Source organism: Carcharodon carcharias, chromosome 4 (genome assembly GCF_017639515.1).
Source record: "Carcharodon carcharias isolate sCarCar2 chromosome 4, sCarCar2.pri, whole genome shotgun sequence".
Taxonomy (NCBI): domain Eukaryota; kingdom Metazoa; phylum Chordata; class Chondrichthyes; order Lamniformes; family Lamnidae; genus Carcharodon; species Carcharodon carcharias.
In genome coordinates, this window is record NC_054470.1 from 75,202,325 (window position 1) to 75,230,044 (window position 27,720).

Genomic DNA, 27,720 nt, shown 5'->3' on the forward strand with positions numbered 1-27,720 from the left:
GTCAAGCTTTTGCTCGTTCTTTTTTGAAAATACTATTTAATAATAAAGATACCAAATGATCAATTCTTTAACTCTCCTTTAGAAAAATGATGGCCAATTTACAGTAATCCAGCTAGTGGGAATGCTGAGAGGAATTGCCTCTGGAATGAGGTATCTTTCAGACATGGGTTATGTCCACCGAGATCTGGCTGCTCGAAACATCTTAGTCAACAGTAACCTGGTCAGTAAGGTTTCTGATTTTGGCCTTTCCCGGGTACTTGAAGATGACCCAGAAGCTGCTTATACGACAAGGGTATGTGAAACTATATTTGGTCTGTGTTGTCTTTGTTTGTAGTTTGAATAATAAGGAATACAACACAGGTTGCAACAATATAAAGGGTAGATGTGTCAGACCTTAGGTGTGACTTACATCATAAAAGTTTTTGGAAAATTAGAGTGGTATATCAATAGGCAAATCAGAGCTTTCCCCACACAAAAAATGAATTCCAGACATTAAGACTATCTGGCGGTTTGGGCAGGAAAGAAAATGTTTAGGGCTTTGCTGCTTGTACTCCTTGTTGATATTTTTTGGATTAAGGTGCACCTGCAGCAATTTATTTATTCCTAATATGAACACAAGGTTACTAGCTTCAGTTCTCCTTTATTCATTCCCTGCATTTGGGCATCATTAGCAAGACCAGCACTTAATGCGCACCCATAATTCCTCTTGAAAAATTGGTGGTGGACCATCTTCTTGAAACACTGCAGTCCATGTGGTAAAGATACTCCCACAGTGCTGTAAGGGAAGGAGTTCCAAGATTTTGGCCTAGTGACAATAATAGAAGGATAAAGTTACCATTAGTCTTTGGTGGTCAATAGTTTATGCAATTAAAACTTCCCATGTTTTACAATATAATGCTGGTTGAGAATTGGAGAAAATTAAAATTTGACATATGCAAAGACAACAACTTGCATTTATATTGTGGTCTGTAGTAATTTTTTTAAGGCACTTCACGTAAAATTATTGAGCAAAAATTTGACATTGGGCCACATAAACAGAAATTAGGCCAGGTGACCAAAAGCTTGGTTAAAGGAATAGATTTTAAGAAATGACTTAATGGAGAAGGGGCCAGCTAGAGAGCAGAGAGATTTAGAGAGGAAATTCCAGCATATTGGGCCTAGGCAGTTGAAGACTTCACAAGCAGTGGCAGAGCGATTAAAATGGGGAACCCACAAGAGGCCAGACTTGGAGAACTGTAGAGATCTTGGAGGATTGTAGAGCTTGAGGAATTTAAAGAGATAGGGTGGGGCAAAGCCATGATCGCATTTGAACCTAAGGATGATCATTTTAAACTGAAATGTTGTTGGGCTGGCCAAGAGCCCGAGCATAAGTGTAATGGATGAGCAGGATTTGGTGTGAGTGAGGATATAAACAGCTGAGTTTTGGATGAGCTGACGCTTACGGAGCATGTAAGGTAGCAGGAACATAAAAGCACATATCTAATTTGCCCATGAGAAATTATTTATGGATTAGCATCCGGGTCCTTCAGAATTTTACTTAAAGGCTGTGGCAACAAATCAACTAATTGTAGAACTCATCAGAATTGACAGGGTATAAATATGTATACACGTTTGATCCAGCCCTTCAGTTTCTTCTCTACAGAGGCGAACTGACATTATCTCAATAACAATGCACTTCGGCTGTTCAATCAAACCAAGCCACAATTAAACCTTTGCAGGCTCAGATAGAATTTGTTCTGGATTTTATTTCTATCCCCATCTCCTGTAGAAGCGTAATTCCGCATGAGCTGATATTTGTTCATATGTGAATGTGACCAAGTAACATTTCCATTCTGCAGACATCCAGCCTGGGACTACACTGCGCTGCTGTATATGCCAACATTCTACACTATCTCAAAACTTTAAAGTTTCTGCATCCTTTAAAGCTTTGTTGCTTCTATACAAATATCACAAGTGGCTGCTACAATATCTCTCATTCATTTTCTCAGTTAACCAGGGATTTACTTGTCCTAAGGAATCTTTATTAAAAAGAACACCCCTAAACCAATTTATTGGAATTAAAATGCCAGCTGTACAAAAACCGAGTAGTGCAATGCTAAATAAAAGGGCTTTGTGAATGTATGTAAATATGGGGTCAATCAACGTTATCAGGGAAGAGATGGGAGACATTTTGCTGATAGTTTACTGCATTTTTTTGGCTTCAGAGATGATTAATGTGCCTGTAGTTGTTGTAACCTCAAGGGATGCCTGGCAGTACACCTTATTCAACAGGGGAACATTTCTGGCTATTTCCTTGCAGCTAACAGTGGCTTCAGTGAGAGAGGAGGAAGGCTCATGTGACACTTTCAGGGGCTCCTGAGATGTTTGTGGTCAAGTCTTAAGATTGGGCCTGGAAGAACCGAGCTACAGTAACTTGATGGCTGTTGGGAGATTAGCTGCACTAGCTTTCTTTGGCACCAGGTTAAGCATTGGTTATTCGGCTTGCAAGGGCTTTTTATCTTGAGAGATAGGCAATGCATTTTATTCATTGCACAATTGCTGTCAGTCTGAGGGTTAATGCTCAGGATCAACAGGAGAGCCGGCTGTAGGCTATTTGTGATCCAATTAAAGCTGTGAGCCATTCTGAGCTAATAGAGTCAAAAGTCTGTATGACCCCAATATGAACATCCTTTAGATATGCAACAACTGGTGCCACAGATACAAGTATTCCAGCTTTAGTGTCTGTTGAGGTGGTTGCATACTCTCAAGTTGATGGCAGAGTGTGAATGCCACACAAGTTGGTAATGGACCCTTGCATACTTTCCAATATGTTGTGGTAGTTCCCTGGTAGACAGACTAATATGTCATAAATTGATGCACAAATCACATTTTTCACCTAAAGGCTGTGCCCCGAAAGCTTGCACCGCTGGCCTTGTCAACAAAGTAAGGCCCAAAGCTGTGCTCTTCACCCCTTTTTGATTCCCTTTTTTCAAATATTTATTTTTCAATTTTTATATATATATTTTCCCACCTATTTTTAATATTATTAATTTTTTAATTTATTTCCATTTTCATTCATTGTTTTATCCTCATCTTTTAGCCTATTTCGATCTTTTTTCCCACCACCGTCCTCTCCCCCCACCCACCCCCACCAGGGCCATCTCTCACTTGCTCATTCTGCTTTCTACCCTTAATGTCACCATTAGCACCTCCTTTAGCCAGTACCACCGCCATCAACACCCCTTCAACCTTTTGTTTATGACATCCTTTGCAATCTCTCCTTTGCCTCCATCTATCACTGGCCTTCTATCCAGCTTCATCTGTCCCAGCCCCCTTAGACAGTTTTTATTTCACCACATTTTTACTTCTCTTTAGTTCTGAAGAAGAGTCATACGGACTCGAAATGTTAACTCTGTCTTCCTCTCCACAGATGCTGTCAGACCTGCTGAGTTTTTCCAGCACTTTTTGTTTTTGATTCAGATTTCCAGCATCCATAGTATTTTGCCTTTATTGAGGTGTTTTCTGGGTTGTATATGTTTTGTGCTCTGAGAATCAACTCATGCAGATCATTCTAACTCACTAGTTATTAGCACACGTAATGTTCATTTCTATGTTGATGCTTGGAAAGGTAAAATTGGGTGATGGTGCATGTTTGGGAGCATAAGCACTTAGTTGATAAGTGGCAATGTGATGAAGCACCAGGTTACCATGCTATGTCTGTGAACTAGAGATTTAAATGGAAACAGAAAAGCAAAGGAAAATGACTAAATAACCTCACCATCTCCAATGAAGTTAACCAATGACCAATTCCTCCATTGCTGCCAGAGTTTGGAATAGAGTGGGACCTCCACCTGTTTCTTGAGGTTTCCCTTTGATTTTGTGCCAGCTTCTTCTACAAGTAGGATCGCAGTGGGTTAAAGTGTGCCCTGTTGAAGGGTTCTGCAAATATGTCAACTAGTTTAGCAGGAAAGATGAGCAAAATGGGCAAGTTAATTGTGATGGCAGTAGAAGTTGTTGAGGACATTAAAGAAAGAAGCAGGAAGTGTCTTGTAATTAGAGGAGAGATCTGTGAAAGGTTGCATGTGCTAACTCCAAAGTATGGTGCAGGGAGGAAGAAAGCTAAGTGGAGTCTCTTACCTTAGCAACGGCTCTAAGGTTTGCTTTATTGTCTAATTACATATCTTTCTATTTGCAGTCAGGCCCTAGATTTCATAGAGGTATTCAAAACCATGAGCCATGATTGGACAGAGTAGATAGGGAGAAATTGTTCCCATTGGTGGAGGAATTGAGAACCAGAGGGTACAGATTTAAACTGGTTGGCAAATAAAGCAATGGTGATATGAGGAAAATCTTTTTCATACAGTGAGTGGTTAGGATCTGGAATGCACTGCCTGAGATTGTGGTGGAGGCAGGGTCAAATACATACAAACATTGAAGCTTTCAAAAGGGAACTCAATCATTCTCTTACAAGAAAAACTTTGCAGGGCTACGGGGAAAAGGCAAGGGAATGGCATCTTCAGAGGGCCAGGATGGACATGACTGGCTGAATGTTCTCCTTTTGTGCTGTAACCATTCTATAATTCTATGAATTATTCTCCTGGCACCAACTTGTCCAGCCACTTCTCCCCAGTGCTGTTTGTAAACAGCTGGGTTACATAATGCCCGTATGAAAGAAAAAGGACCTGCTTCCTATTCCTTGTCCTCCTGAGGACCTCCACAGCTGCATTGGAAATCGGGATGCCCTGCTCAAAGTTATGCTGCCTACTGCCTCCTTCACCCACTGTCCGTTGACCACCTTTGAAAATGCACTTCCCCTTTAGAGCTGCAAGCTGTCTTTGAGTGGTAGCTCTGGCATTCCTGCCTTCCCAAATGGTGAGCACTCCGTTTTGGCAGCTCATCTGCGTCACTAAAATGAAGCTCAACCACCAAAACCAATCGGACTCCCAAGGACACCTCCACAATCTGTGCCAGAAACGTTAAGCATCCCTTCTTGTTTCTTTCAGAAGTCCCAAGGAGCATTGTTGTACCTGCACACATCTCCACGCGTTCAGCTCCATTAAAGCATTAACTCTTTTCCCTACTTTATAATCTGTTAGAGCTGGGTTTGGCCAAGTGTCATAGTCATAGAGACCTACACAGAAAAAGGCCCTTCGGCCCATTGAGGCTGCACCGGTCGAGCAAGTACCTAACTATTCTAATCCCATTTTCCAGCACTAGGCCCATAGCCTTATACGCCATGGCATCACAAGTGCACACCCAAATACTTCTTAAATGTTATGAGGGTTTCTGCCTCTACCACCTTTTCAGGCAGAGAGTTCCAGATTCCCACCACCCTCTGGGTGAAAAAATTCTTCCTTACATCCCCTTTAAACCTCCTGCCCCTTACCTTAAATCTATGCCCCCTGGTTATTGATCTCTCCACCAAGTGAAAAAGTTCCTCCCGGTCTACCCTATATATGCCCCTCATAATTTTATACACCTCAATCATGTCCCCTCTCAATCTCCTCTGCTCCAGGTAAAATAACCCCAGTCTATCCAATCTCCCCTTTTAACTAAAACTCTCCAGCCCAGGCAACCTCCTGGTAAATCTCCTCTGCACTCTCTCTAGCACAATCACATCCTTCCTATAATGCTGATTCCAGAACAGCGCGCAATACTCTAGCTGTGGCCTAACCAGCATTTTATACAGTTCCAGCATAACCTCCCTGCTCTTATATTCTATGCCTCAGCTAAAAAGACAAGTATCCCATATGCCTTCTTAACCACCTTATCTACCTATCCCACTACCTTAAGGGACCAGTGGACATGCACACCAAGGTCCCTCTGATTCTCGGTACTTCCCAGGGTCCTACCGTTCATTGTGTATTCCGGTGCCTTGTTTGTCCTTCCCAAGTGCATCACCTCACACTTATCCAGATTAAGTTCCATTTGCCACTGATCAGCCCATCTGACCAGCCCGTCTATATCCTCCTGTAATCTAAGGCTATCCTCCTCACTATTTACCACCCCACCAATTTTTGTGTCATCCGCGACCTTACTGATTAACCCTCCTTCTTTCAAGTCTAAATCATTTATATATCCTACAAACAGAAAGGGACCCAACACCAATCCCTGTGGAACCCCACTGGACACAGGCATCCAGTCACAAAAACACCCCTCAACCACCGCCATCTGCTTCCTGCCACTCAGCCAATTCTGGACCCAATTTGCCAAATTCCTTGGATCCCATGGGCTATTATCTTCGTTATCAGTCTCCCATGCGGGACCTTATCAAAAGCCTTGCTGAAGTCCAAGTAGACTACGTAAATGCATGCCCTCATCTACGCAGCTGGTCACCTCTTTGAAAAATTTAATCAAGTTGGTCAGACGTGACCTCCCCTTAACAAAACCATGCTGACTGTCCTTGATTAATCCCTGCCTCTCCAAGTGTAGATTAATTCTGTCCCTCAGAATTGCTTCCAATAGTTGCCCCACCACTGAGGTTAGACTGACTGGTTTCTCTCTTCCTCCCTTCTTGAATAGAGGTAAGAAAGTGTAAAGGTAAGAAAGTGAGTCAATATCACAAAGTAGACTGGTTCATGCTGTGGCTGATTGAGTGATCTTCATTTTAACAGAGTCAACTGAAAGGATTGAAAGGCCTTTTCTCATTCCTGGATTCATTCTTTTTGGTTCAAGGGGTCTGCAGGCTTATCTTTAGATTTCAGTGAAGGATGCAAGTCGGTGATTTTTCTAGACCATATGACACTGAAAGATCAGTAAAGCAAACTTACAACTAGTGTAAATAACTACCTGTTGCTGAAATCTTAATCCAAAGCAGTGTCTTGAGGAAAAATAAATAGTTTGATATTAAAGAAAAGTTTGCGTTTACATTGAAGACACAAAAGAAATTAGCAATCACAATGTGTTGAAAATTGACACAATTGCATAAAAGCCCATTGTTAGCACAATGTCATCCCAAAGGAATTTTTTTTGTCTGCATTAGATCATTGTCAGATTTAATGTTAAAATTTTTCTTCTTCAATTTAGAATATCTTGTCAAACTCAATCCAATAATAAATTCATGACTGTTCACGTCAAGTGAAACACTGGAGTTGATTTGACATTTGGGTGACTGGCTGATGCAGCATTCTGGCCAGTCTTCCTTTCCAATGGTGAAGAGGGCCCAGTGATTTTAAGGGTAAGGCCTTAATTAAATTTGGCAGGGGAGTGCAAGGCACCAAGCAGATATCTCAATGCAGCTTGTTGGATTGAAACCTCAAGATCAAACAGGGAAAGCTGCCAGTGAACAAAATTTTGGGTGGGTTGGGCGGTGGGGGGAAGGTGGAAATTTTGTTGGGTCCACAGAAATAATTTTGATTCTTAAATTTTTGGGCCTCTTCAGTTCCATCACTTGTAGAACTAGTCAAAATGAGCATGGCACAGGCTCTGACCCATTCCAGCAATCAAGGCCTTGAACAAACAGATTTTTGGACACCCAGCATTCAGCCCCTTTTCAAATGGCCCTCTAGGGGAAGTCAATGAAAATCGATCACATTGACTCAGACTTATTCGTAATGAAGCATTTTATCTGTATATCGTGACTATTGTCACCAGCATGAAGTCAGAAAATGATCCCCACTGTTCCAAAGCTTAATCACTGATTTCCAAAAATGGAATTAAGCTGGCTCATGGTGACAAGTCACCAGTGCCAGCAGCTCAGCCTTGCCAAATTTTCCAAAAGAAATCCTTCCTAATTTGTTCGCATATGGCACATAGCACTGTTAACCAAAGAGATTAGAATTGGGTGAAGCAGCAGCATTACAGATCTGCTGTACAAGGGGCCGTAATTATGAGGGTAGAAAAGGAGACTAAACATGACTGAAAATCAGCAGAACAGATGGAATCCAGGCTGGCACCCACGCAGAATTATGGCTGTTTGCTCATTTCCTGGATAATTTTGTTGGAGTGGAGCCTCTGCTCACTGATTAGAAGACCATTGATATTCTTCGGTTGCTGTCACAAACTAAATTCCCTAGCCACCAACTCTATCCAGCTCTTTAGTTTAATGTCTGAGGCTGAACCAGATCATTTGCAACCTTGGCATCCTATTTGACTCTGAGATGAACTTTCAGGTAATTTCTTCTCCATTACCAAGGCTGCCTACTTCCATCTGCATAATGTCCCCCTTCTCGACCCCTGCCTCAGCTCATTTGCATCCATCCCTTTGTTATCTCTAGACTTGACTGTTCCAGTGCTCTCCTGGCCAGACTCCCATCTTCCACACGACATAAATTTGAACTCATCCCAAACTCTTCTGCCCATAACTTACTCATGCCAAGTCCTGTTCACCCACCCACTGTGCTTGGTAACTGACAATGGTCTGGCAACACCTTGATTTTAAAATTATCACCTTTGTTTTCAGTTCCCTCCATGACCTTGTTCCTTGCTATCTCTGTAATCTCCTGCAGCTCAGCAACCCTTCGAGATTTGTACATTCCTCCCATTCTAGCCTCTTGCACACAAAGGATTTTAATCACTCCACCATTGATGACCATACTTTCAGCTGCGTAGGCCCTAAACACTGGAATTCTTAAGTTAATCCTTTCTCTCTGCCTTTAAATTGCTCCAAATAACCAACCTCTTTGCCCAAGATTTTGGTCATCTATTCTTATTTCATCTTATCTGCCTTGGTGTCAAATTTTGTTTGATAGTGCTACTGTGAAGAATCTTAGGGTGGCTTACTATGTTAGTAAGGGGCACACGAGGAGACAGGCGACTATGCTGCAGTGAGACAGAGACCGAGTGAGTAGCGAATTACACTCAGGTGGGAATTAGGTGCATGGGGGATACAAGTGTGGTATACATAGGAATTATTCTAAGTCAGGAACAGGAGTAGCTGAGCAGAAACAGACCAGGTTGTAAACCTCACCTTCGGAGCTGAGTTTGAGAAATAAAATCAAACAGTGACATCATAGGAAAACTGTAAGTTCATTGATGGTAAAAAAAAACTTCTGTTAGGGAGTGTCTCTAAAGAGCTGTAAGCTAGAAAGGCGTATCATTTTTAAAGAAGTAGCTATTTGGATTTGAGTAAGAAACATTAGGAATAGGGGAAGTCAGGGTCAGTAACATAAAGTTATATAAGTAAACCAACATAAAAAAAAATTAAGTAAGGGAAATAAAATTAAGATATGGCAGGGCCGCTCGGTAGTGTGGAATGCATGTCCTGTAATATGTGGGAAGTCAGGGACACTACTGGTTATCTAGACAACTGTATGCGCATGAAATGCTGCCAGCTGCAGAAACTTGAGCTTCAAGTTTCAGAGCTCCAGCGGCGGTTAAAGTCATTGTAGCGCATCAGTGAGGCTAAGAGCTACATGGAAAGCACGTTTGGAAAGGTGGTCACACCGCAGGTTAGGAGCATGGAGGCAGAAAGGGAATGGGTGACCACCAGGCAGTCTGAGAGAACCAGGCAGGTGGTGCAGGAGTACCCCACGGTCCAACTCAATAAGCGGTTTTCCATTTCGGATACAGGTAAGAGCATTGGTTCCTCAGAGGAGTGCAGTTAGAGCCAAGTTTGTGGCACCACAAGTGGCTCAACTATACAGTGGGGAGGAAAAAGAAAGGAAGAGCAATAGTAATAGGCGATTCATTAGTTAGGGGAACAGACAGGTGATTGGAGAACATTTGCTAAATGACCCTCAGTGTGCTGAAAATTATGCTGACAACCAATTTAAGATCATGGGTCGGATCATCAGTGTGGCACATTTACGTGTACTGGAAGATACATATATTATTACGCATGGCCCTGTTCTTTGCAGACAGAAGGAAGATGTACACATATTGTGCCTGTTTCAGCTAAAGAAAATTAGTGAGAGCCATTTGCTGGTTCATTCCTCAGGGCAATGCTTTGACCAACCAAGCTGTCTGGTTTAAAATTTCAAACAATGCTTGGCAGTAAGTCACTATTAACCGGTGCATTCTCCTTGGCAATGCCTGTACCAATCAGAATCCACTTGCCAACCAATCAGCACTGTCTTCTCATACAGTATAAAGTCCTTGCTTCCCCTGACATTGATATTCTTGTGATTGTGCTGATGAGTGCAAGGCAAAAAGCTTCAACAAAATATCTTTTTCAGCAATCTTCACGTTAAATATTCCTGGGTACAATGTGTTCAGGAAAGATAAGGCAGGAAGAAAAGGAGGTGCGGTGGCGATATTGGTTAAGGAAAACATTGCAGTGCTGGAGAAAAAGGATGTTCCAGAGGGTTCAAGGACAGAATCAATTTGGTTAGAGCTAATGAACAAAAAGGGTGCAATTACATTGCTCAGTGTAGACTATAGGCTACCAACTCGTGGGAAGGATGTCGAAGAACAAATCTGCAGGGAAATTATAGAAAGGTACAAACATTATAGAGTAGTTATAATAGTGGGCTATAATTACCTGAATATGGACTGGGACAGTGGTAGTGTAAAGGGCAGAGAGAGGTAAGATTTTCTAGAGTGTGTTCAGGAGAATTTTCTACAGCAGTAGGTGTCCAGCCCAATAAGAAAGGAGGTACTGGTAGTCCTGCTTCTTGAAATTGATGTGGGCTAAGTAATCAAGTGTCAGTGGGGGAACATTTAGGAGATAATGATCATTGTATCATAAGGTTTAGGATGACAGTAGAAAAGGACAGTCTGCAATCCAGAGTAAGAATAATTAACTGGGGGGAGCCGACTTCAATGGGGCAAGAACGGAGCTGGGCCAGATGGACTGGAACAAAAGATTGATGGAAATGACTGGGCTGAACAATGGGCTACCTTCAAAAAAGAAATGGTTTGGGCACAGTCAAGGTATATTCCCTCATAAGAGAAAGGTAGCGAAAACAAATCCAGAACTCCCTGGCTGAAAAAGGAGATAGAAATTAAGATAAAGAAGAAAAAGTATGTTTATGACAGGTGTCTGGTGGAAAATACAACTGAGAACCAAGCGGAATGCAGAAGGTTCAGAGGAGAGTTGAAGAAGCGAATAAGAGAAGCAAAGAAGGATTATGAGAAAAGACTGGTAGCCAACATAAAGGGGAATCCCAAAGTCTCCTACAAGCACATAAATAGTAAAATATGGTAAAAGGAGGAGTAGGGCTGATTATGGATCAAAAAATTGGGATTTGCACATGGAGGTGGGGGCATGGCTGAGGTGTTAAATGAATACTTTGCAGCTGTCTTTATCAAGGAAGCAGATGTTACCAAGGTCATGGTGACAAAGAAGGAAACTCTGTCACTAGAAGGGTTCAACATTGATAAGGAGGAGGTATTGGATAAACTGTCAGTACTTAAAATTGACAAGGCACTAGGACTGGATGAGATACATCCAAGGATATTGAAGGAAGAGAAAGTGGATATTGCAGGGGCACTGGCCATAAGCTTTCAGTCTTCCCTAGACTCAAGAGAGATGGAAGAGGACTGGAAAATTCCAAACATTACACCTTTGTTCAAAACAGTTTGTAAAGATAAGCCCAGCAATTACAGACCAGTCAGTTTAACTTCAATGGTGGGGAAGCTTCTAGGAACAATTATTCTGGAGAGAATTAATAGCCAAATGGAAACATTTGGGTTGTTTAGGTAGAGACAGCATGGATTTCTTAAGGGAAAATCATTTTCAGCCAACTTGCTGGAGTAGTTTGAAGAGGTAACAAAGTCTGCAGATGATACAAAACTTAGAAGTATTGTGAACTGTGAGGAGGACAGTGTAGAACTTCAAAAGGACAGAGACAAGTTGGTGGAGTGGGCAGGTAGGTGGCAGATGAAGGTCAATGCAGGGAAGTTTGAGGTGATGCATTTTGGTAGGAAGAGCATGTAGAGACAATATAAAATAAGGGGTACAACTCTAAAGGGTATACAGGAGCAGAGGGACCTGGGTGTACATCTGCGCAAATCATTAAAGGTGGCAGGACAGGTGGAGAGCAGTTAATAAAGCATATCCTAGGCTTTATTAGTAGGAACATAGAGTACAAGAACAAGGAGGTTATGCTGAACTTATATAGGACACTAGTTAGACCTCAGCTGGAGTATTGTGTACAGTTCTGGGCACCACACTTTAGGAAGGATCTGAATGGATTAGAGAGAGTGCAGAAGAGATTTACAAGAATGGTTCCAGAGTTGAGGAACTTCAGTTATGAAGATAGATTGGAGAAGTTGAGACTGTTCTTCCTGTACAGGAGAAAACTAAGAAGAGGTTTGACAGAGGTGTTCAAAATCATGAGGGCCTGCACAAAGTAGATAGGGAGAAAGTGTTCCTGCTTGTAAAAGAACAGATAATGAGAGGGCACAGATGTAAAGTGATTTACAAAAGATGCAAATGCAATGTGAGAAAAAACCTTTTCACACGTGAGTGGTTTGGGTCTGGAATGCACTGTCTGGAAGTGTGGTAGAGCCTGATTCAATGGAGGCATTCAAGAAGGTATTAGATCATTATTTGAATAGAAACAATGTGCAGGGTTACTGGGAAAAGCAGGAGGCACTAAGTTATAATGCTGATTCAGAGAGGCGGTGCAGACACAACGGGTCAAATAGCCTCTTCCTGCGTTGTAACAATTCTGTGATTCTGTGAAAGGCACTATATGATCCTTAACAAAACCAGAATTACCTGGAAAAACTCAGCAGGTCTGGCAGCATCGGCGGAGAAGAAAAGAGTTGACGTTTCGAGTCCTCATTCATGAGGACTCGAAACGTCAACTCTTTTCTTCTCAGCCGATGCTGCCAGACCTGCTGAGTTTTTCCAGGTAATTCTGTTTTTGTTTTGGATTTCCAGCATCCACAGTTTTTTTGTTTTTATAACTATATGATCCTTGTTTTGCTGATATAGCACAGGAAGCAAGACAAGGGCAGGGACTTGGAAACTGATACTTCATGTGTCCTGTAATAAGAGACCAGTAATTTGGTTTGCAACAGAAAGCCTGTTGCAAGAGGTGCAACAACGGAGGCTGGGCTTACCTGGGCTGAAGAGACTGCTGGTTCTCTCAGGTTGATCCTTAGCTATGTCAGTACACTTGGTGAAATAAGTGTTGATTTTTTTTTCCCTTTGTACAGTATCTTGCACTTGACATATTAGATTTCATCTGCCGTTGATCTGGCTAAGTATTTATTTTGCCGAACTCACAATTTCTGAGGCGCCCCTTTCAACTCTGCTCCCGGTTGGAAATAAGGCTTTGCCACTTTGATTCTGAGTCCACTTTGTTTAACTAAATGAGAAGTGGACCCCACACTGATGCCTGGCACACTCTACTCAGTGCTTCCCCATCCCCATGCTGGCATAACCCTTCTACTCTTACTCCAGTTTCTTATCCATCCCCAAGGCATACTCTTGAGTAAAAGCTTGAATTTGACTGACAGTTTTCATGTGGGAATTTGCTGAATGCTTAATGGATACTTAGATACAGTATGCTGTAGGGCTTTTTAGTTTATTCCAAAGGCTACTTCCTGCGCGATATTGAGATGGAATGATCTTCCCCTTCTGAATCCTTGTTGGGTACTATTTACTTCCTTATTATTGTACAAATACTTTTCCAATTGCACCTCCTGCATTAGGACCTCCAAATTATCAGCATCAACAGGAACAGTGTTGATCACACATTACAGACTTTCCACTGTGAGCCCTTATTGTATTATTTTGTATGGATATTAATAGGTTTTGCAGTTGCCAGTGTCTGTTTTAACACCTCCCTCCCCCTGCCACTTTGTTGATTTTAGACAGCATATTCACCATCAATTAGTTCCTCAGTGTCACTGACTCCCATTTTTGCCATCAATATTAGAGCATGATGTTCAGAAGCACATACTTTCTACTCCTGGCCCATAAGGGACCCTTAAAAAAGTTCAATAAAAAGATTTATCCGAGCCTCCTCTGAACATTCAGCTGACTGCTGTCAAGTTTGCCCATGCAGGCCTCTCAATTCTTTAAGTTGAACTGACACTATAGGGCCATAACCTAAAATAGGATTTGTCTTGGAGGGGTGGGTCCCCATGTTTATTTTAGGGTGAGTTAAGCTGGAGGAGTTCAGGGGCACTGAGAAAACCAGCCCCGTCCCACACTCTTCCATTTTAAGGACCTTCACCTCCCCCCACCATCCTGGAACCCTTAAAATATACCCCTAACATTTGCCTCTGTTTAATAAAGGTTTTATTTTCATATATATGTTTCAATATATTAGTAACTTGTCAGAGAGAGAAATATTGCTTTGTTAACATATTTGTTGTGTGACTGATAATGTACAATAAAGCCAATTAAGTTAGGTTACTGCACTGAGTTATGTTTAATGAGAACCTGAAGATTGCAGATGGAGCAAGACAACTGAGTGATTTGAAAACAAGATCAAGGTTTGGAAAAACAATGTTTGGTCATTCTGGGTAGCCAACAGAAAATGGCAAAGTCAGAAGTGCTAGGTTTGCAGAGCTTATTTTATGACAGTATACATAACAGCAATGACTTGTATTCATATAGCAACTTAAATGTAGTTCCAAAGCAATTCACAAGAATGTAATCCAATATGTAGCAGAATCATGGATGAAATTAAATTTACGTAAGGAGGAGCTCAGGAAGCTGATAAGCATAATCCACGTACCCTGGTTATATTTCTGTTGCTCTATTACCTCTGCTGCAGAGCCCTACATGTACAATATCCTGGTTTAAGGGATGAATTCAACAGGGGTCCCAGTGCACTGTGTTTCACATTGTCATGCTTCAGGCACTTTTTTTCAGTTAATCCATTTGGCAGTGATGAATAAATAGTGCTGATTTAAATGGACTTTTGGCCAGCTTTTATGCTGGTGATCCAGAATTCCAGTGGGTTAGCGGGGAGGAAATGTTCACAAAACAAATGCTGCGACTAATTCCTCTCGTGAGATGAAAGATCACAAAGTATAAATAAAGATTTTTTTTTTCTCCGTCTCTGTAAAATCTTGTATGGTTGGTCCATTTTAATGGTGAGTATAATTCTCATGTGCATTCAATACTTTATCAGAAAGCTAATTGCTCAAATGATATTTGTCACCAGATATTCAACACAAGACTGTCGTATATGATATGGACAAAATAAACAGAGATGGAGGCATCTGAGTCAGTCTCTGCCTTTTTCACAGCAGATTGCAGCACAACAATGGAAAGAACAGGGGAACAACACTGGACTATACACTCCTCTGTTCAATAATTATACCATGTTTCTCATCTTAGGTAAACAGGGTGTAATATGTCAGCTGAAAGTGTTAATGGATTATTTATCCATGCTTTTTTGCTGATTAAAGGATTCCTATCAGCAAAGTAATAGGTGAAACAAATGAGCCAAATGTTTTCTCCTCTAAAGCCATGAGGAACCAATGAAACTTCCCTCAGCTGCAGAGTCAAAGTGAAAAGTTTGACCTGGTTAGACCTGAAGTTAGTGGGCTTATTAATAGAGAGAGATTGTGGAACATCAGTACAACAGTGAAGAAGTGCAAATGCAAACCCAATTCGTATTGACTCCTTCCCCAATGAGCAATTCTCACTGAAACTGTATCAACTGCAGTTGGTAATTATATCATTTGGCGCTGCTTCACAGTAAAAGGAAAAGCAAAAACAAATTTCCTGTAGAGATTAAAAATGGTACGTGGTTGCAAATATACATTTTACTTAGATTTTAAAATTGTAAAGCTTGTTTCTCCACTTGATTACCTCAGAAAAGAAATAAGCACTATTTCCTGATTCCCTAATCAAAAAGACAGAGTCCCATTACTCCTGGGTCCACCTCCCGTAGGTTGCTTCAGGAATTCCAGAACCTTCCTCAAGAGTGGAGCAAGATTTGTATCTGCAAGAGGCATAAACCCAGCATTCTAATGATAATAAGGTGGGATCATTCATTTCTGATGTCCTGTCGCCATTTGTTATGCTTGTCCCTCAAGGGAAACCATTTGATGGTGGGTCTTATGCCAGCTCAAATTACCAGAGTTCAGGGGTTTCTTCCACCACACTGGTCATCATTTGGACGTCCAACTTTAATTTGGACATCCAACTTTAATACATATCTTTAGGAAGAGAACCCATTATTCCTAATTTTTTATCCTAACCAGGAGAATATCATGGGTACATCAATGGGCTTCTAATATTTGTTGTCCTGCTGATGAAAATTAATTCAGAGCCTTATAACTAACTAACTAACTAACTTATAACTTATAACTAACACCTTCACATCATAATCTGGAGTGACACTTGAGTGAAGTACAGATGGGGAGCTGCATAGCCAAAAATACTATCTGTCAGATGAGACTTTAAACCGAGGCTCACCTGCCTTTTCAGGTGGATGTAACAAATCCTTTGGGCAGTCCTTGAAGAAGATCAGAACATTTTCCCGATGTCCTGGCCAAAATTGTTCCCTTAACCAACAACATTGAAAACAGAAAAATACATTAACCAGTCGTTCAACTAATTTACTGTTTGTGGGATTTTGCTGTGCACAGCATTGGCTACCACACTGCTTACATAGCAGTGTCTAGATTTGCTAATACATTGAATGTGAAGCATTTTCTGATGATCTAAGGCTTTGATAAGCACTAAATAAATGAAAATAATTTTTCTTTCTTCATAATGTGTAGAATTAAGTGCAAGAAGTAGATTTTCAAAATCGGATCTTTGATGAACGGCTAACGTTTTTAGACAGTTCTATGCAAAATCTGGATTGTGCAGTTCAAATCCAGTCAGTGAGCAACCCTGATACGTTCATCTGTAACACCCCAATTGTTTACTATCTCACAGTAAGGAGAGTACTTCTTCAAAGTCTATGGTACAATCAACTCTTCATAACTCAAGGAACAAGAGCCTAGACTTAGTCTTCAAATTCCATAGTTTCCCTTACACACAAATGATGTGGTGTTCTTATAATATTTCACATGCACTATTGGTCAAATACATAAATGTGCCGTATTTGACTGATTAAAATATACCTTCATGCTTCTTATGTGCTTTCTGCGTCTTGTGGAAGACCATCCTTGAGTCAGCTTAATCAACAAGTCAATTCTCATACTTTGTGGGTATTCAGACAAAATCTGTCTGAAAAATCAAGACAACCAATTAACAGTCAGTCAGCCTTTGCGTGAGGGCTTTGCTCTGCAGAGATCAGCTGCCTTCTGTCAGTTCTATTTAGTCAGAGTTTCTACATCTTATTTCTGTGCCATTTGCAAGGAGTCTTATATCCTTAGGCATTGACAGTGTTCTCTTCCTATTTCCTGGACAGGGAGGGAAGATCCCAATCAGGTGGACAGCTCCAGAGGCGATAGCTTACCGCAAGTTCACCTCAGCCAGTGATGTTTGGAGTTATGGAATTGTCATGTGGGAGGTGATGTCGTATGGAGAGAGACCTTACTGGGAAATGACTAATCAAGATGTAAGTACTCCTGAGCATCATTCCTTGTAGACAATCAATGAAGAAAGCATTCATTTTGGAAATTATTGCTGTCAATGGCACATGATTGCTGAGTTCAATTCCTTTCTCCATTATTTTAGCAGCAGCATTAACACTTTTTTTTTAAAACCTCTGTTAAAATTAAAGTCAAGCCTCACCAATCAACAAGGACCAATTGAGCAAGTTAATGGAGGGTAACCAGAGTAGAATCAAAATACAGCAGAGTTGACACCTTCCACAGAGGATAGGAGGGGGAATTTTATAATCCTATGATTCAGTACATACAAACCATGGTGTCTATCAGGAAACTACCACAGGGACATCACAGGCATGCTCAATCCTGCCTTTACCCAAAGTGCATACACTTGCACTTGCACAGTGGTTTCCATATGATGCTGAGAGGATCTTTTGCATCTTGGGGGAGTCTAGAACTAGAAGAGGGCACAGTTTCAGAATAAGGAGTCTTCCATTTTAGACAAAGACGAGGAGGAATTTCTTCTCTCGCTGGGTCATTAATCTTTGGAATTTCCACCCAGACATCATTGGAGGCTGACCCATTGAAAATATTCAAGCCTGAGGTAGACAGATCAAGGGAGTAAAAGGTTTATGGGGGGCAGGCAGGAAAATGGTGTTTGAGGTGACGATCATATCAGCCATGATCTTATTGAGTGGAGCAGCAGGCTTGAGGGGCTGAATGCCTATTCCTGCTCCTATTCCCTATGCTCCTATAACTGCCTGCTGAGGCCATTTGCAGCACGTGTAACCATGGTTGGGGTTGGTGGGGTGGTGTGGGTGTTGCCGTGGATCTGCTAAACCAGAACAGAGCAGGAAACGGGTACGAGTCTCTCCTAGCCCTTATGCATGAGAGAAGATTCACTTTGTGTATTATGTGTAACAAAAGCCTTAAGCCCATTTTCTAAAAGTCGACTTTTCGATTTTTGTGGAACATTGCACAAAGGAAATCTAACCTCATGCAATGCGTTTGCTTACTGAGCCAACATTCCATTTCCATTGAGCAGAAATATTAAGGTCCTATAGAACTGGGAGCTACTTTCTGAAGTTCCAGGGAACACATGCCAGACCTTTGTTCTTCTCATCAATCTCAATTACTGTGGTGAAAAGCCAGTTCTCTTGCCATGAAGAAAATAGCCTGGCAATGGAAGATAATTGAACTGGACCTTTTTGTGACATGTGCTCCCAGAAGGCACCAGAAGCACAGAAGTGTCCCCTTAAGGGACAAATTTGATGAGTAAAGATCAGCTAAATATCATGTTAGAATGCCTCATTAAGGAGTAAATCCAGACACTCAGCTAAATATTGACAAATCGAATATAATGTTCCCTTTTTGAAAGGATAGTGCTCTCACGGTCTGCAAGCTACAAATCAAAGCTGCGTATGAAGATTTTGTTGGAAGTGAGCTAAATTGTAATGAAATGAGGTAAAAGCTGTCTGACATCATGGGTGGAATTTTACAGCCCCATCATGGCAGGGGCAGGGTTGGTGAGCTGTTCAAAAGTCCACTGATTTTGGCGGGACCGGAAAACCCCACTGGCGGCGGAGGGGCTGTAGAATTCTGCCCAAGGTATGTGTTACTATTTGAAAAACATTTGGTTTGTTTGCAACAGGTGATAAAGGCTGTGGAGGAAGGCTATCGCTTGCCAACTCCCATGGACTGCCCAGCCGCTCTTTACCAGTTGATGCTTGACTGCTGGCAGAAGGATCGCAACAGCAGGCCCAAATTTGAAGAAATAGTTAGCATTTTAGATAAAATGATTCGCAATCCGTGCAGCTTGAAGACGTTAGTTAATGCCTCCACGAGGTACGTTGATTTCTGTGCAGTTACAATTATTTAAGATATAATTGGCAAAAGAGCCAGAAGGGAGCTGAAGAGATTTTACTTTTTACACAGTGAGTTGTTGTAATTTGGTGTGCATTGCCTGAAAAGGTGGTGGAAGCAGATACAATAGTAACTTTCAATGGGGAATAGATTATAATCTATGGAATACTTACAATGGAGAAGAGCAGATGAATGGGACTAATTATTTAGCTCTTTCAGAGAACCAGTTCAGGTACGATGGGCTGAATGGCAACTTTCTGTGCTGTACCCTTCCATGATTCTAGCTAACTTTTCTATGATTAGTTATCTTCTTAAGAAGATATTGACAACTATTCTAGCTGTTGAGAGCGTACTGAGAATTTGTCACTTAGTGACATTTTACCCAATTCCTTATGAAAACCCAACCACCAACAGATGCATCATAGCTTCCTGAGAAATCATGAAACTATACCTACCATTCATGCATGGCACAATATTGTATCTTCATTATTAATTAGCCTAGGACAAGTACATCCTTGTTCACACACTATGCCTGTGGAAGGCATACTGCCCCTAATTTTCCTGCATGCCAAATTTAAAGGAGAGTGGATTGTGGCTAGTGTGACTGCAGTTTCCTGATGTGCACAGTTGCTGGACGAGGTTCCTCACCAGCCGTATGCACTTGTAAAATCTATCCTATAGGTGAATCCTATGCTTCCATCTTTGAACAGTAGTTGCCGGTGTTAAATGATCTGAGGTAATTGCCGTACAGGAGCAGAGCACTAGCTTTGCATTGGTGGCCATTTGAAGTAATTTTAGGTGGGAAATGGGAGTGCTATTTGCAAAGAAAGGGTCACTGCTGATACTTAAGTTCTTTGTAGCAATAGAATAAAATGTATCTTTGACTCCTGTCAGGAGTCCACACTTTGATTTCCTTTTGCCTTTACATTATGCTAATGTGACTTGAATTGTTGAGGTCTCATGAGATTTTTTCTTGGTAGTAAAAGTGAATGGGAGTGCTGACAACAAAGAAAGTCAAAGAGGTTTATTGATGCACAGATAGCATATTGATTAGGTACAGCAGATCAGCAATGTCTTCTAACACAGTGGGTAGTGTCCCTGCATGAGTCAGAACGTCCAGGTTCGAGTCCCACCTCAAAACTTGATGACCAAGGAAGGTGCATTGTTAACGCAGCCAAATAGGTTGATTATCAACCTGCGAATCTTTCTAACACACACGAAAGGTAGGTGGAGAGCAGGAGTGAACAGGAGGTGGGTCTCATGGGCAAGTTAAACCCAGAGAGAGCATGAGAGAGATGTGAGCTTAGGGCTAGGGCAGTAGTGAACTTTACAAGCAGTTTGGCCCAGTGGGCTAATGGGAGGGAGGGATACAGCAGAGGCAGCTGACTGGATGATAACAGTGCCAAATAAATCCATGAGCTCCTTGCACTTTAAGTTGGAGGTGAGTGGGGAGGAGATGGGGAGAGGGGTTTAAGAAGATGGTTTGCAGTAGAGAAAAGAAGTGGAGGGTTATCTTTGCATTCCAGGATGATCCTAGAATAGTGAGCAGTTGTAACAGATAAGAGCAGGACCTGATTGCACTTTATGTGGTCCAGCCAGGTCTGGTGTGGATGGGTGTATCAGTTGTCCATCGTATGTTTTCAAGTCTGCATTCCTTGTACTTAAGAGGGTGGGGATGAGACCCATATTTGGGGAATGGTTAGATTGAGAGAGGGTTATGGTTTTATTGAGGACTAGGGCATCTAAGGTGGAGATGAAGGCATGGTTGAGTAGAATAGTAGCTGCAGAAGTGTTGCAGTGAATGGGGGGCCAGAGGCTAGATAGTTGGGATTTTGTAAGTTCAGTTGTAAGTGAATTGCTTGATAGTTTTTATTTCTGGGGACAGACACTGGAGGAAGTAGGTTGTGGAAAGGGGGTGTGGGTGCAAAATGTTGTAAGAATAGATCAGAGATGGCCTTATCTGTGATTGATACAATGGAACTAACTAGACCACATGAGATGGCAAGATCAAGGAAGTGACCATGAATTTGTGTGGACGGGAGAGATTTAAAGAGATTAAAAGGACACAGAGGAGAAAGCACGATGAGTTGAGATAATCATTGAAATAACCGAGGGTGAGACATTGTTCAGTGCAGAGACCAGGGAAGAAAACAGTGAAGATACCTTGATGAGAAAATTTGCATTATACTTGGAAGAGCAGTAGAAAATAATGATTTTGAATGAGAGGGGTGGAACATGGTGAGATGCTCATAGAAGGAGAAAGTGCCAGATGCTTAGCCAATCAAGTCAAAGTGAGATTTAGTGATAAGTGCCAGGCAGGGAGAGAGACTCCATGAAGGGGAAAGGTGTCATCACTGCTCAGCCAGGGGTTTCATCAGGACCATGATACTGATGTAATCATCCACAAAACTTAATGCATGGCATGATCTTTGTTCCGAAGTGTTCACAAAGTACAAAAAGTAATGAGTATGACGTAAGAAAAATATGAAATCATAAAAGCTGAAGCCTAGAAATAGAGACAGATCTTCTTGAACTGCTGAGAAGAAGAACCTTGAACGCTGGAGATTACAAAACAGAAAAAGGTAATGGCCAGCTGGTCTGTTAGCATCTGAATGAGAAAAATAGGGCTCCTGTCTCAGCCTTGAAACTTCATGACTACACCTTGCATGAAGCCATTTTTCAGCGCCTGCCTGAACTGCACATCCAGTCTTCTCTGTTTTAATTCCCAATGACGTGTTGGTGCTTCCAACCTGTTCAGTTTCAATTTTTCTTTCCTCTCTTTTGATCTATTGCCAAGATTGTCCATCTGGGATTTATAATGATACTGAACTTCAGTGCTAAAAAGGAAATAAAAAAGTTTATTTGATTTAAAATGGAGCAAGAGAGGGAGTCTGACATGGGTCAGCAGGCAGGAAATATAGTTATCAAAAAAGATTGGGCAATCACATGAATTTCAATATCCAATCTTCAATACATTTATTATTAATGCACGTTGGTGTTCTTTTTTGCATTCTAAACATGTCTATTAAATTTGAAATTACTATCAGTTACAGGCTGAAATCTACTGCAATAGTAGCAATACAACACCAAACACTGAATCAAGTATAAAAAAATAAATTAACTGTTAAAGAACAAAGAGCGTGCAAGGAGATAAATTCAACATATCAATCAGACCACAATCCATATATCTCCTGCAGTGAAAGTATTTTTCAGTTCTGTCCTCAATAATGATGGATGATGTCTTTAAAGTTTAATTGTAATGAACTGAAACATTAAAACGTTGATTCTTTTTAAATATTTTTGTTAAGTTGGTGAAACCTGCATATTATAGATATTTCATTTTTCTTTATTCAAATAAATATGTGCCTGACATACAGCAACTTAGTTTATTGTTGAAGGTCCTGCTTTTTAGAGAGGTAAACAGCACAGAACCTGTGACACTTTCCTCTTCAAAAACAAAATAAACTGCAGATGTTGGTAATTGAAAACAGAACTAGAAAATACTGGAATACTCAGCATGCCAGTCGTAACCTATCCAAAGGACACAAGTCGACATTTTAGATATTGAATCCTTCTTCAGCACTGGAAAAAAAAATATTGATGGACAGCATTTAAAAAAAAATCACAGGATTGTTACAGTGCAGAAGGAGGCCATTCAGCCCATCATATCTGCACAGGCTCTCTGAGTGAGCATTATGACGTAGTGCCTTTCTCTTGCTTTTTCCTCGTAACCCTGCACATTGTTCCTGTTCAAATAATCATCTAATTCCCTCTTGAATGTCTCGATTGAACCTGCCTCCACCACGCTTCCAGGCAGTACATTCCAGACCCAATCACTTGCTGTGTGAAAAAGTTTTTTTTCCCACATCGCATTTACTTCTTTTGCAAATCACTTTAAATCTATGCCCTCTCGTTCTCGATCCTTTTATGAGCAGAAAGTTTCTCCCTATCTACTCTGTCCAGACCTCCTCATGATTTTGAACACCTCTATCAAATCTCTTCTTAGCATTCCTCACTTCATGAACAGTTTGAACGTCTCCAATCTACCTTCATAACTGAAGTTTCTCATCCCTTGATCCATTCTTGTAAACCTCTCCTGCACTCTCAACCTTCCTATACCGTGGCACCCAGAACTGTACATGATACTCCAGCTGTAGTCTAACTAGTGTCCTATACAAGTTCAGCATAACCTCTTTGCCCTTGTAGTTCAGCATAACCTCCTTGTTCTTGTAAAAAAGATTGAATCATGTAAAAGGTAGAAGATAGGAGGGAAGGGGGAGCACATAGCACACGGATAAGTAATAGGACGACCTAAGAAGTTGAAATAGAAAGATTTAGATAGAGAACTGGGATGGGAAAATGGAAGAATGATGTGATCTGTAATTTACTGCTGATAGGATGGTGGAAGCAGGTTCAATAGTAACATTCAGAAGGGAATTAGATCTAGGAAAAGGAAAAAAATTGCAGGTCTATGGGGAATGAGTGTGGAGTGGGACTAACCGGATAGTTCTTTCAAAGGGAATGATGGACCAAATGGCCTCCCTCTGTACTGGAAGATTCTATGCTGTAAATCGTAAATGCATGAGACAAAGGGAAGCATAATGTGAGAAATGAAGGAAATTAAAGACATATATAAGGTACAGTGTGAGAAGATAAAGGAAGAAAGGTAAAAGTAGAAGCATGAAAATCTAACTAACATTTTCACACAGCAAGTGGTTAGGGTCTGGAATGAAATGCCTGAGAGTGTGGTGGAGGCAGGTTCAAACGAGGCATTCAAAAGGGAATGAGATGATTATTTGAAAATAAACAATGTGCAGGATTACGGGGAGAAGGCAGGAGAATGGCATTAGGTGAAATGCTCATTCGGAGAGCTGGTGCAGACACGATAGGCCAAATTATGAAGATGATATAAAGAGGCTACAAAAGGACATAGATCAATTAGGTGAGTGGACAAAGATCTGGCAAATGGAACATAATGTAGAAAAATGCGAAATTGTCCGATTCGGCAGCAAGAATAAAAAAGAAACATATTATCTAAATGGTGAGAGATTGCAGAGCTCTGAGATGCAGAGGGATCTGGGTGTCCTAGTGTATGAATCCCAAAAGTTTAGTATGCAAGTACAGCAAGTAATTAGCATAGGTAATAGAATGTTATTTTTATTATGAGGGGAATTTAATACAAAAGTAGAGAGGTTATCCTTCAGTTATACAGGGCATTGGTGAGACCACAGTATTGGTATCCTGATTTAAGGAAGAATGTACATGCATTAGAAGCAGTTCATAGAATGTTTACTAGAGTAATACCTGGAATTGGTGGGTTGTCTTATGAGGAAAGGCTGGACAGGCTAGGCTTGTATCCACTGGAGTTTAGAAAAGTAAGAGGCAACTTGACTGAAACATATAAGATCCTGACGGGACTTGACAGGGTGAAGGTGGAAAGGATGAGTAATCTTGTGACAGCAAACTAGAACTAGGGGGTCACTGTTTAAAAATAAGGGGTCGCCTATTTAAGACAGAGATGAGAAATTTTTTCTGTCAAAGGGCTGTGAGTCTTTGCAATTTTCTTCCTCAAAAGGTGGTAGAAGCAGATTCTTTGAATATTCTGAAGGCAGAGGTAGATAGATTCTTGATAAGCAAGGGGGCAGAAGGTTATCAGGGGTAGGCAGGAATGGGGAGTTGAAGTTACAATTAGGTCAGACGTGATCTTATTGAATGGTGGAGCAGGCTTGAAGGGCTGAATGTCCTACTCTTGCTCCTAATTTGTATGTTTATATGTTTGAATGGCCTCCTTATGTGCTGTAACAATTCTGTGATTCTGCGGAGCAGGCCTCCACAACCCAGGAGCCTGATGGAAGAAGATTTATTTCCTCTTCGCTATTTATAGCAAGAGCATGAGTTTACTTAGAATAAATATATGTATCTGTGCTTTTATGATTTTGCTACAAAGATCAGACAACACCACAACTTATATTTTTATAGCGCCTTTGATGGAATAAAACATCCTAAAGCGCTTCACACATGCAGGTGTAGGGAGGGATTTCCAGAACTTGGGGCCTAGGCAGCAGAACGGCACAGCCACCAATGGTGGAACGATTAAAATTGGAGATGCGCAAGAGACCAGAGTTAGAGAACTGCCGATATCTCAGTGGGTTTTCTGGCTGGAGGAGATTACAGAGATAGGGAGAGCCGAGGCCATGGAGAAATTTGAAAACAAGGATGAGAATTTTAAAATCAAAACATTCTGTAGGACAATGAGCACAGGGGTGATAGGAGGATGGGACTTGCTGCAGGTTAAGATATGGGCAGCAGATTTTTAGATGACTTCAAGTTTACAGCAGGTAGAATGTGAGGAACCAGCCAGGATGCATTGGAATAATTGACTCTAGAGGTAACAAAGGCATGAATGAGGGTTTCAGCAGCAGATGAGCTGAGACCGAGGCAAATTCAGTCAATGATATGGAGTAGGAAATAGGTGATATTCGTAATGGCATGAATATGTGATTGGAAGTTTACCTTGGCATCAAATGTAACATCAAGAGTTCAAACAGACTGACTTAAATCACAAACTGTTGCAAAGAAGAGGAATCGAGTTGGTGGGCAGAGAATGGCGTTTGAAGTGGGAATCGTACACAATGGATGGAATTGTCCCAGATTTGCACTAAGTGCCATAGCAGTTGGTAAAAAGAATGTTTTTCCCGCCAGCTGCAATGGCGGGTTTTCACACCGTATCGTCCCAATCCTGCCTCATTAATCATGCATTCCCGGGAAACACGCCGCTTTGTTGGCGGGCTGGCTCTCATTCACCCACCACGCCATCACCTAGCTGCTTCATCACGCCGGGCACCATATTTAAGGTGCAGCCATGTGCACACCTCTCAGTGCTTCCAGCCCAGGACTGCTATACAGAAAACATGGCCCCAAAAGGTAAGAAGACTGCAGCCCTCACCCGGTTTCATTACATGTCCCTCGAGCGCCTTTTGGACACTGTGAAGGCATAACGTCCTCTAACTCGGCTCTGGCTGCAGGAGGGCCAGCAATGTCACCAATCTGGCTTGGGAGGTGGTGGCAGTGGGGGTCAGTGCCAATGCCTTGCAAAAGAGGACAGCCTCCCAGTGCCAGAAGAGGATGAATGCTATCCTCCATTCCACCAGGTTAGGTCACTCTTCTCATCACTCTCAACTTTCACACTCACAAACCCATCACACATCCACAGGGCCTTCACTTACTGCCAGTTCAAGGGACATCACCACTCACTCTCTCACGCACACCTTCATTGTCCTCATCCCATTCATGGCACCACTCATCACCCACACATTGCCAGGCATACTTATCATCTGGCCTGGCAGCATCCTGCTTACACACACTCCATCTGTAGTCATGCAGGAAAGCTGGCACACAACAAAAGGGAGAGGTTGCAGAGTGGTGAGGAATGCCTGAAATCAAGGACCCCATGGACTTTGAAAATAGAGTCATCCAACTGGCCAGCAAAGATCTGGACCATTCTGTGTGGAAGTTGAGGTTGACGCTGCTCTACCCAGTGGGGATCCAGCAGTGCAATATCTATTAGACAACCATGCTATGAGTGATGTGTCCTGTTTCACAGGTCACTGCCATGCACTAATTATCGCCCCTTGCTTTTGCAGGCACACCTGCCAAACAGCCGATGAAGTCTACGACCCAGGGTCTCCAATCAAGCCCCAAATAAACCTCTGAAGAGGAATCTGAAGGTACCTTCATTGAAGACACATCATGGCACTCACCCACACACTACACCAGTGCAGAGACATACACCTGGGTGGGACCTAACTTTAGAGTAGCCTGGGGATCACAATCTGGTGAGCACATCACACTGTCTGACACACAGCAGGTGGCGGCAGGGACTTCCCAGATCTCCAGCACTCAAAGAACTGCTGAAGACCTGAAATCTGCTGAGTCCAAGTCAGATGATAAGCCTCTGAACTTGTTTATACTTCAGTTGTGAAGCTGCAAAGGCAAGCTCGGGAACATCAGGAATGGATGTCCGCTGCACTCCTCAGATTGCAAGGCATGATGGAGAACTCCATCCACCTTCAGGCTGAGGTGACAGCACTGGCATGCCAATGCACCGAGGTCAATACTGGTAGGATGGCGACTGCCATGGAGACCTTGGTCCCGGACATCGCTCCTGCACTGCTGCGCGGGCTAAACTCCATCACTGATGCCATAGTTGGCCTCCAACTCTATGTACGTGAGAGGGGTGCAGGGCAGCCTGACCTCTCTCCAGCTTCTCCTTCTCCTCAATGAGTCAGCCAGGGGCTGTTGGGCGGAGGACCAGCAGCTCGACACCTCGGGGCCATTCCCCCAGGATGTGAAAGCAGAGCAACTTTGCCCCTCCTGCTAACAATGTGTGCACCATTACTCTCCAGTATCAACAAATAGAAAAAAGCGAAAGAGAAGATTATATTTTTTTAAGTTTTAGTTTGATTATTATGGCTGTAACTTGGCTGTTGAACTGTGACAGGACAGTCACTGCAAAAG

General features: G+C 41.9%; 1 protein-coding gene across 4 annotated transcripts in view; it reads left to right on the top strand.

Annotated features, from left to right (window-relative positions):
- The window catches only part of LOC121276977 (ephrin type-A receptor 5-like), a 373,321-nt gene that overhangs the window by 321,866 nt on the left and 23,735 nt on the right, over positions 1 to 27,720 (top strand). For all 4 annotated transcript variants that reach the window (XM_041185740.1, XM_041185741.1, XM_041185743.1 and 1 more), the window contains 3 exons: positions 83 to 292; positions 17,199 to 17,348; positions 18,992 to 19,185. In XM_041185740.1, coding sequence (XP_041041674.1) covers positions 83 to 292; positions 17,199 to 17,348; positions 18,992 to 19,185 — 554 coding nt within the window. The remainder of the gene's footprint in view (positions 1 to 82; positions 293 to 17,198; positions 17,349 to 18,991; positions 19,186 to 27,720) is intronic.